The sequence below is a fragment of the Propithecus coquereli genome, unplaced genomic scaffold, assembly GCF_000956105.1.
Source record: "Propithecus coquereli isolate 6110/MARCELLA unplaced genomic scaffold, Pcoq_1.0 Scaffold227, whole genome shotgun sequence".
NCBI lineage: Eukaryota > Metazoa > Chordata > Mammalia > Primates > Indriidae > Propithecus > Propithecus coquereli.
In genome coordinates, this window is record NW_012147808.1 from 2,352,862 (window position 1) to 2,362,539 (window position 9,678).

General features: G+C 51.4%; 2 protein-coding genes across 2 annotated transcripts in view; one reads left to right on the forward strand and one right to left on the reverse strand.

Annotated features, from left to right (window-relative positions):
• DDB2 (damage-specific DNA binding protein 2, 48kDa) overlaps positions 1-1,446 on the forward strand; it is a 45,435-nt gene extending 43,989 nt beyond the window's left edge. Inside the window, exons 8-10 of the mRNA XM_012645167.1 lie at positions 368-532; positions 684-729; positions 1,041-1,446. Coding sequence (XP_012500621.1) covers positions 368-532; positions 684-729; positions 1,041-1,090 — 261 coding nt within the window. The 3' untranslated portion in view covers positions 1,091-1,446. The remainder of the gene's footprint in view (positions 1-367; positions 533-683; positions 730-1,040) is intronic.
• Positions 1,447-1,920: 474 nt separating this feature from the next.
• ACP2 (acid phosphatase 2, lysosomal) lies at positions 1,921-8,992 on the reverse strand. The gene is made up of 11 exons (XM_012645166.1): positions 8,769-8,992; positions 8,220-8,315; positions 7,817-7,903; positions 6,552-6,704; positions 6,347-6,445; positions 6,178-6,267; positions 5,572-5,704; positions 4,715-4,797; positions 4,496-4,602; positions 4,201-4,376; positions 1,921-2,398 (listed from the first exon to the last, which is right to left on the reverse strand). Exons 1-11 carry the CDS (start codon positions 8,880-8,882, stop codon positions 2,265-2,267), a joined length of 1,272 nt encoding a protein of 423 aa, XP_012500620.1. The 5' UTR covers positions 8,883-8,992; the 3' UTR covers positions 1,921-2,264.
• Between the last annotated feature and the right edge of the window lie 686 nt (positions 8,993-9,678).

The following is a 9,678-nucleotide window of genomic DNA, read 5'->3' on the forward strand; positions in this document are numbered from 1 at the left end:
TGGGGTTCCTTCAGAACTTATGTCCTATTTGGTTTTGGTTACCAGAAGCTTTTAGCTTTGTTGTAGGCTTACCTCTTAGGTCAATGTCTGGGTCAGGGTGATGTTAAAACATTTATCAGTTGTTATGATCTCAGGAAATGCAAAAGAGAGAGAAAGACTGAAGGTGTCCTAAGGGCCAGGGAGGTCAGCTGGGGATTAAAAATTTGCAATGGTAAGTGCACTCACAATTGAAAACCATTCTTGTAATTTCATATAGGTCTTATCTCCATTATTAAGTTGTTAGCTTGTTAGTGACAAAGAATACTTCTAGTTTCCCTCTTGATAGTGTTCTGCATTTACTCTCGTGACCAGCCTCTCCATCTCCTAGGCAACCTGGCATCCTCGGTATAACCTCATTGTTGTGGGCCGATACCCAGATCCCAATTTCAAAAGTTGTACCCCCTATGAATTAAGGACGATTGATGTGTTTGATGGAAACTCAGGGAAGATGATGTGCCAGCTCTATGACCCAGAATCTTCTGGTATCAGCTCGGTGAGGCTTGGGCCTTCAAATAAGGATGGGAGGAAGTGGGGATTCAACCTACCTTATTGACCAAAAATGACCAGAAGTTAGTCTTTGTCTGCCCTTCTTTGTCTATCAATACCTTCACCCCCTGCTCATGCTGATACTCTTGTCTCTGCAGCTCAATGAGTTCAATCCCATGGGGGACACGCTGGCCTCTGCAATGGGTGAGTAGAAGTAGGACGTATCAGACTGGCCAAGCCCACCCCTGCTCCCCAAGGTTCAGGGCAGGCTAACCTCAGCCTAGCCCTGCTGCATTCACCCCAGGGCGGCAGCCAGTAAAGATGAGGACTGGGAAACAGTAGTCTCTTTGGCCTAGGCCCTCCATCCCTCTTGCTTTGTCTTGGTCATGGCAATGCCCGGCTGCTGCCAAGTTTTCTAGTATTTCCTTACCAAACCCTGGGTGCCCTGGGCCAGCCCCAAGCTCTCAGAGACTGATAATGGAAGGTACAAGTCAGACTGGTCTCCCTCCTCCTAGGTTATCACATTCTCATTTGGAGCCAGGAGAAAACTGGGACACAGAAATGAGAGACACTAAAGAAGGTGTGGGCCAAACAAGGGCTCGGAGCCCACAGTGGGAACAAGTCCTACACGAAGAGGTGGCTGTCTGTTAAAGGTCCAAAAGTATTCAAGTCTTAGGGTTGGAGACGGGCACTGTGGCATTGGGCATTGTGGGACTGGGATGCTGGCATGTTACTACTCTGGACTTAGCTCCTGGAACTTCTCCAGAGATGGTGACCTAGCTGTCCCAAGGGTCCCTGCTGTATCTAGCCTGGAGCCAAGCTGCTTTTCTCCTCTCTTATGTATAGTAGCAGAGTGATCAGGTAGTATTTTTTGATTTGTGCTCACTGTTGACATGGCCAATAAAACCATATCCAACTGAGCTTCTGGGTGGATCTTCCGGCAGTGCCCTGGTCAAAGGGTTCTGTGGGTCTCGCAAATGAAGAGGAGGCACAGAAACAGCACTAACAGTCCAAAACTTTCATTCTCTGGGAGCTGCCTCAGCCCTGTTCTGGGCCACAGTCAGGAGCTGTGCCACTCACAACCTGCAGTGACCTCAGGTCCCCAGAGACCCCAGCCCTGCTGAGGGGGAGAACATTTCATGATTCTGTGTGACAATTCAGCCCCCTCATCCCCCAATCTCCCCCAAGTACAAATACCCTTTGATCTGCTCAAGCTGAAGGGGTAACAAAAATGCCTGAAGCATTATGTTTGACTGATCCAGTTCCTTGGTAGCCAATGTTTGTACCCCTAGCCTTGTGCAGTTTTTCCTACTGAAGTAAGCACTGAGAGGCAAGACTGGCCTCTGAGCTATGTACCAAAGACTCCGCCTGGAAGAGAAAGAGCAGGGCTTGATGGAAGAGCAAGGCAGATCAAGCACCACTCTGTCAGTTTCTTTATCCCAGGTCCTGAGTGAAAACCGAATACCTGTTTACATCTCAGGTACTTAGGGAGCGTGCAGGAGGCAAATCCTGTTTGGAGAAAGCCAATGTCCAACACAGTACTTGGTAAACATCAGGCGTGTGGATGCTGAGTGACAGGTGCCATGGCCCAGCCAAGCCTCACTTGCTCATATGACTGGGGTGATGAGAGGGAGGCCCAACCCGGGGTCTCCTGTCCATGGCTGATGAGCAGCAACAGTCAGGAGCAAGGGCCCAGCCCACCTCCCCTAGGAGGCAGAGGGAAGCGGGCTGAGTGGTTGTCATGCATGGTCCTCGCCATCTGCGACGTGGCGGTAGCCAGGAGGCTGGGCCTGCATCCGGAAGAGGATGGTGAGGAGCAGCACTATGAGAAGGAAGAGGATGGAGCCACATACAGCCAAGGCCACGATCACCTCTGGGCATGGGGGGAGGGCAAGAGAAAGGTCATTATTAGCATTCATTCAACAGATATTTAGGCATCTACCACATGCCAGGTACTGTTCTGACATGCAGGGGATATACAAGCAGAGTTTCTGCTCTCATGGAATTTACATTCTTGGAGAGGAGATCCAAGAAAGGAGCAAATGATAGGAATGAAACTTAGTGACAAATGCTGTAAAGAAAAACAAAACAAGGTAGGTCAGTCAGAGAGGACATCGTGGAGGAAGTGAGAATTTCAAGAGACCTGGAGTCAATGAGTGCGACACACGAAGATCTGGGAGAACAGTATCTTGGGGCAGGGGACAGGAAGCAAGTGCAAGAGACCCTGGCGTGGGAATAAGCTTGGCATGTTCTAGGATCAGCAAGAAAGTCAGTATCATTAGAGCAGAGTAAGCAAGGGGCAAGTAGGCCTGGAAAGCCATGGAAAAGAACTTGGATTTTATTCCGTATGTGATGGGAAACCACTGGAATATTCTGAGGATAGAGTGGTGAACTGATCTGTGTTTTAAAAAATCAACTCTGCTGTGCTGAAAGACTAGTAGGGACAAGAAGAGAATTAGAACATTAGGAAGCTTTTCAGTAGTTCAGACTAGAGCTGATGGTAGACGGGACAAGCATCTGTTTAAAAGGTTAAGCTAATAGGATCTGACAGTGGACCAGATGTGAGGTATTAGAAAAAGGGTATTCAAAACAACTCTGAGGGTTTTACTATGCCACTAGCTGACTAATGTGCCATTTACTAAAACAGGGAAGCCTGGAAGAACAGATTTGGGGGAAGGGCATTTGGTTTTAGATAGAGCAACTCTGAGATGTCTTATTTGATATCCACATAGAGACTTCAATTTGCAGCTGGATTTGAGTTTGTAAGCTCAGAGAAGAGGTCATAAGTCTGCAAGTCATGACATAAAGATGGAACTTAGCATGGAGATGGCACGTAAAGTCATGAGGCAGGATGCGATCACCTTGGGAGTGTGCACAGATGGAAAAAGGCCCAGGGATGAACCCTGGCCATTCACTGTTTAGTGGGGAGGGGAAGCCAGTAAGGAAGCTCCATGAAAGTTAGGAGAAAAAACTCTTTAGCCAAGAAAGTGTTTAAGAAAAAAAAAAAAAAAAAAAAAAAATGTTTAAGGAAGGAGGGGCCAATTATGTAGTGCTGCCGAAAGGTAAGAGAAGCTAAGACTTGGTCACTGGCTTTTTTTTTTTAAGAGGAGGTCACTGGTCACCTTGATAAGCGTGGCTTCAATGCTGTGGAAGGTGACAAGACTGCCTGCCTGATGTGAGTCTGGGAGAATGGGTGGTGAGGAAGTGAAGCCAAAGTGTAGGCGACTCTTTCAAAGATCTGACTCTCAAAGGGGACAGAGAAATGGTGGTAGCTGAGGAAAGATATGGGTCTCAGAGGTCTTTGTTAGGCTTTTGAGATGGGAGCGATCCAGTAGAGAGGGCAGTTCTGAGGTATCAGAGCTTGCAGAGGTGAGAAGAGACAGACCCAGTGTGTGAGTGGAGAGGCTGGCCCTAAGTTAGTGGCTTGTACCAGCAAGTAAAGAGTAAAGCTGGTGGATCTGCTGGTGGGAGAATGAGCCACTTCTCTCCTGGTTGTTCTTATGTCAGTGATATAAGAAGTGAGGGCATCACGTGAGGGTGAGGAGGGGGCAAAGGTATAAAACAGTCTCAGGGAAATGCAGTCAGATGGCTGGAAGCACGACAACCCTCGGATTTGTGGATGTGAATTGAAAGTTGGTCTGGGACGTGACTAGCACAGGGCAGAAGGCTGCTCACCTGTGTCTGCAGGCCCGCTCGCCAGCTGGCACTCCTGCTGCCAATCCTTGGGCACGACAGGCTCTGTGAGGCGAAGGAAGTCCTGCAGTGGGCAGCGGTGAGGGCAGCCAGGCAGGATCAGCGGCCAGGGGGCCTTACCGCTCTCGTTCCGAAAGTACATCTCCACTGAGAAGTTCCTGAGGGTTGACAGGAGGCAAGATGGGAGCTGCTCAGCATGCCTGTAACTGAGTTCCTGGGCTACCCTCAGCCACCACCTGACGGCCCCTGCAGAAGATCCACTGGTAGTTCCACTCACCCATTATCTTCCTGGTACAGTTCAAATATGTGGCAGGAGGCATAGGGGGCTTGTTCTCCATTGTAGACGTCCAGTGCCATTTGCAGAGCAACCAGGGTAGTGTCATGCTGTAAGGGAGAGGGGCTCCCCATCAGCACTGCTTGCCTGCACCCCCAGGAAGCAAACAGGAAGTCCAGCTCCTTGCTTGACATGTGCATGCTGGGGAGTATAGGAGCTTACCGCAGAGTAAACCAGCAGCTTAGGGAGTTGGGAGGTGGTTGCCGTTAGGGTCAGGTTCTTCCGTATCTGAGCCAGCAGGACTCCTAAAGGAGAAAGGTCCCCAATGTCGGTGGCTGCAGCCATCCCTGTCTTCTGACCTATCTGTGCTCCTCTTGCCCTCTCCTAGTCCTGGGTCTGATCAACACAGAGACACTTGAGGTTCATGGGGACCATGTAGTACCCCTGTTTTCTAAGAACTCTCAAATTTACAGAAGGAACAAAGATAGAACAAGGTGTCTATCTATATTTCAACACTGAGGTAGAAACCTGCCAGTTTATAAATGAGCTATGAGTCCCTGCCCATGTTGGAAGAAGTACTTTGGTTTGGAACAAATGTAAACTTAAGATTGCTTCCAAACACACACAGGGTGGCTCCATGCCAGTGTGACTGCCATATGCAGGCTCTGAAAACTGAGCTGTCAAAAAGGTTTAACAGCTGGCATGCCCTTGGGTGCTCAAATGAGGAAACTGCCATGTGTGCTACTCAGCCTTCTCTCAAAATGGCCCCCAGTGGTTCTCTGGAGACAACTATTCATTTAGGAGAGGGAGGGTTTTCTGATGTGGGTGAAGCTTAAGAATGTGAGTAGCAGAAAGAGCATGCAAACCTGATTGTGGTCACACAGTGACACATGGGCTAAGAAGCATCGAGAGAATTGGGGAGGCATGGGGACTAATGGGGTAATGGCGGGGGGGATCTGGGTTTGAAAGAGCAGAGAATGTTTCAGTAGAGAAGGAAGCTAGAGAGAAGCCCCCAATAGCAGGTTTTTAATGCTGTGGGGTCCTGAGGAAGAGCGTGACATGCTGCCCCTGTCACTCACCCCCCTGAAGTCGGGCCTTCTCTGCCTGCTCGTAGATCCCGAAGAGAAAGCGGAAGCTGAAGTCCTTTAGCCGGCTCAGACGCTGCATGGTTTGGGGTGAGGCCCAGGGCGGCAGGACCAGCCCGTGTGTTTGCTGTGTATCGCAGCAGGCAGATTAGCTCCCTGGACCTAGGCCAGAGCCTCTCCTGGGGTAGCTCTCCTCCCCAGTGGGAAGGTGCCTGTGTGTGTGATGGAGGGAGGGAGAGGAGAGGTGAGGCAGAGGGGCTGGAACGGTAGCATGGCAGACAGTGTTGAGGCTGCAGGGCACAGGAAAGGAAGCTCAGGCACGCAAAGTGAGACTCAGCAGAAAGGAGTCTGACGCCGCGAGAGCTCTGGGTGGAGAGGAGTAGGGACTGCTGACAAGTAATAAACCATTTCCCACATTTCCCACTCTGAGGTTCTTTTTCACTTGTTAGGGAAGTTCTCGGGTTTCACAAGCAGCAGCTTGCCTAGACTTCCCCAGTGGGAATGATCCTGTCCAGGCATTTGTGTTCTACTGTCCTGGGGACCCGGGCCTGCTGAGCGGGGAGAGAAGAATGATCACAGCAGGCACCCGAGTGGGCTTACCTCACAGAAGAGCGTGTCGTAGACATTCCAGACAGTCTCCAGCGTCAGGTCTGTGAGCCCTGTCTCATTGGCCACCGTGTCCAGAAATTGCTATGAAAAATGGATCAGAGGATCAGTGCTGCCCTGGGGGAAGGGCAGTCTGATGACCCCAACCTCAGCCCCCACTCACTGCATTCTGAATGCTCTCGTTCTGATACTCTGGTGTCCGCCGGGTCTCATTCTGCAGCTGCTCATAACGGGGACATGGGCCTAACGGGAACTTTAGCAGCTGTAGACCAAAGTGGGGAAACAGGCAGAAAAGGAGTCTGGGATCAGCAGGGCCAGGGCCAGAGCTGTCCCCTCACCACCTCCAGGGAAGGGCTGGCCAGTCTCACCCTGTCCTCAGTAATGGGCACAGTGTGCACAGGGATAGGCTGCCATGAGATGTTTGGGTTGAAGCGCTGCATCCCGCCAGGAGGGAAGAGTCCAGCCAGGTTGGCCTCAGCACTCATGAGAGTACGGTCAAAGTCTGTGCTTCGCACGTAAACCTGCAGAGATGGCAACACGAGTCTTTGTGTGTGTGTGTGTGTGTGTGTGTGTGTGTGTGTGTGTGTGTTGGGTGGGGGGCAGGGCTTTCTGTGGCCCCTCAGTAGAGCCCCAGAGGAAGAACCTGTTCTTGATGGTTACCTAGCAAACTGTAAACCCACCATGCATTGGGCCCTCCCCACCTCTTTGGTCTTCCCCATCTCTCAAAGGTCCCAACACTCTGCTAGGGATTGGGGCCCTCACCACCCTGAAGAACTCCTGTGGGAATGGCACTAGTTCACGTGCTCCTTCCTCTCAGCCCAAAGTGCTTAGCCAGCAAGGCTTTCTGGTCTGGCTGTCTAATTTTATAACAATGCCTGGCTCCCTATCTAGACCAATGTTCTTAAGGGCAGACACTCTTCAATCACTCTCCATCCCCCCTTTATAAACTGGCTTAAGACCAGGGAGAAAATATAAAGAGCAGAGATAGTGGCTTGTGAAAAGGGAGGAGGAAAGTGGAGAAGGACAAGTTCAGGATAGTGCTGGGCCTCAAGGGAACAATAACACCTAGAGACTCCTGAGACAGTTGTGGATGAGAGGTAACCAGAGTAACAGCTACCTGGGGTGGGGAGAGGACCTCAAGGAGCCAGTACACTTGCCAGTCTTCCCTGATGTGCCCTATCGATGTATGTCTTCCTTGCCACCCTTTATCCTGGCCCTGTCTGGTTTATCATCTGACATTCCCACTATATTCTAAGCTCCATGAAGACGGACATTACATCTGAGTGGTGCAACATTGTGTGCAAAGTGCTAGCACAGTGCTTGGCTCTTAATAGGTACTCAATAAATGTCTTGGCTGGAAAGCCTGTTATTTCAGATTCAGAAACCACTTTGCTAGGCCCTTCCTTAAGTCTGAGTTTGGAAGCTTGATCAGTTTTGCCTCTTCCCAGCCAAGCAGAGGCAACTCAGCTTCTAGGGCTATGTTTCAGATAGCTCTTAAATGTCTTGTCTTGTGGGTGTAACCAGAAATGCAGGAAGGAGGCCAAAGTGCCCGGCCCCACCCTTAGGCTCCCTGAAGGCAGAAGATGAGGACAGCACATCCCATTCCCGTTGTCTCTTGAGCTGCCAGCCTTACCTCTTGCCGGTGGTAAGAGGTGTTCAGAAAGCCATGGTAGCGCTGTCGCAGAGCCTGGCCCAGCTCCCAGTGCTGTAGCATCCCTTCCTGTGGGCAAACCTGAAGGTTAAGAAGGTCTGGAGGGAAGGGATGGTTCCACAAGCCCCATGGGGTTTAGGAACGGTGGCTTTCCAGGTTTATCCCTGGCTGGAAGTAGGAGTGGGTTAATCTGATCCCAGGGCTCATTTATTCAGTGGCCAGTTGTGCACGGTACTGTACTGGATAAAGACTAAAGTAAGGTTACAAAATCTGGTCAAAGTAAGCACCCGTGTGGGAAATAAACAGCAGTTTAGTGAGGCCTCAAGTTCTCTAGCCTGTTCTAGAGGTCACTCATTCTACAGCTCAAGGCTGGCTTCTGACCCACCTTGGTTAGCTGACCAAACCCCTGGGGCCAATCTTCTTCCTGATAGGGGTCCTTGGGATATGTCTTCACTGGTGAACGGTCTCCATGTCGGTACAGCTGAGGAAAGAAAATGGTTTGTCTATTGGTCAGAAGGGTCTCCCTGATGGGGACACAGAGCCTACCTTTGCCCAGTGTTAGGCAAGGAAGCCTACCCACCGCAAAAGACCCCAGTTCAGGAGTCAGTAACTTCTTCCAGGCTCCAGAGATTCTAACTTGGCTAAGTGAAAAAAAGATCTCCAAAGGCTTCTTAGGGGTGAGTCTCTTAACCATTTAACTACTAACCTGTCCCAGGGTAGACTCACCCCAAGCTACCCCCTGATACAGAACTCCTTATTTGGACACTCCGCTCCTCCCAAAAACCCAGGGCTGCAGATCAATAGATCAACCTAGCACCCAGGCCAGTCGTCCCCTCCTATGCCAGCGCCTCTTTCTCGAGACCTCGGACCCCCACCAGCCGGCCTTTGCGCTTCTAGCTCCGGCGAACTCTTTGGTAACCCCATCCCTCCTTACCAAGGTTACGAAGCGCAGACTCCGGGCCTGGGTGGGTGGCATCACCATCAGGTTTACGACAAGAAGGAGCTGCAGAAGCGCCGCCCGGCTCCAGCCGGGCCCTCTGCCCGCCATCACCGTTGTAGTGTATGCTGCAAAGGGGCTGGAACCTGCTGGGTGGCTCCTACAGCAGCCGCCCGGACGCAGCCGAAAGGACACACGCCGGAAATGCGCTTGCCGCCATCTTGCTTAAGGATGGGCGGGGATGGTGGGAGAAAGCGCAATCTGCGAGAGAATGCGTGTAGGAGGTTAGCTATCTGGCCGCGGCAGAGGAGCGTGGGAATGGAGCGCGACCTCGCGCGGCAGATAGGGCTTGAAGACCTCAACGTGGTAAACAGGGCCATGAGCTCAGGATTGCGTCGGCCGGGAGAGACCCCCTACCAAGGTGGCGCTTGCACTGGGCGGGGCGATGGCCGGGAGAGCGAGCGCCCCCTCTGGCCGGGGTGCTGCCGGGCGTGACTCTAGAGCCAGGGTGGATGTAAAATACTCGCGGGCGAGGGATAGGAAAGTACTGGGCACCTCTCTCCACGCCTCTGCCTTTGGGTGGAGTTTGAGCCTTGGCCCTGGCTCTGTTCCCTGGGAGAGGTCTTGTTTGGGGTGCAGGGCACAGCATGTAAACAGCCCTTTGGACTCCCTGTGTCCTTGAGGTTGCTCCTACTCTAGCCTACTGCTCTTGCCCTGAGCAAAGCTTCTCCTTCCAGTCCTTTCCCTGTTCTCCCTCCTGTCCTCTTCCAAGTTTTAGTTAATTAGAATCAAGACACCATGCCTCTTCCCAAAGGAGTTGGGTTGCACAGGATGTTCAGACTTTCCAAACCCATTGAATCTCTAGGGGAATAGTTTCAGACCAGAGGGGAGATATTTTGGGGTAAGG

What these genes read in the sequence shown, in the direction of transcription:
- ACP2 (XM_012645166.1), bottom strand. Translation starts at nt 8,882, where the DNA reads ATGGCGGGCAGAGGGCCCGGCTGGAGCCGGGCGGCGCTTCTGCAGCTC. An exon ending in GTCTGCGCTTCGTAACCTTG is followed by an intron (nt 8,316 to 8,768) that starts GTAAGGAGGGAT and finishes TTCTTTCCTCAG; the next exon opens with CTGTACCGACATGGAGACCG. An exon ending in GGTTTGGTCAGCTAACCAAG is followed by an intron (nt 7,904 to 8,219) that starts GTGGGTCAGAAG and finishes GTTTGCCCACAG; the next exon opens with GAAGGGATGCTACAGCACTG.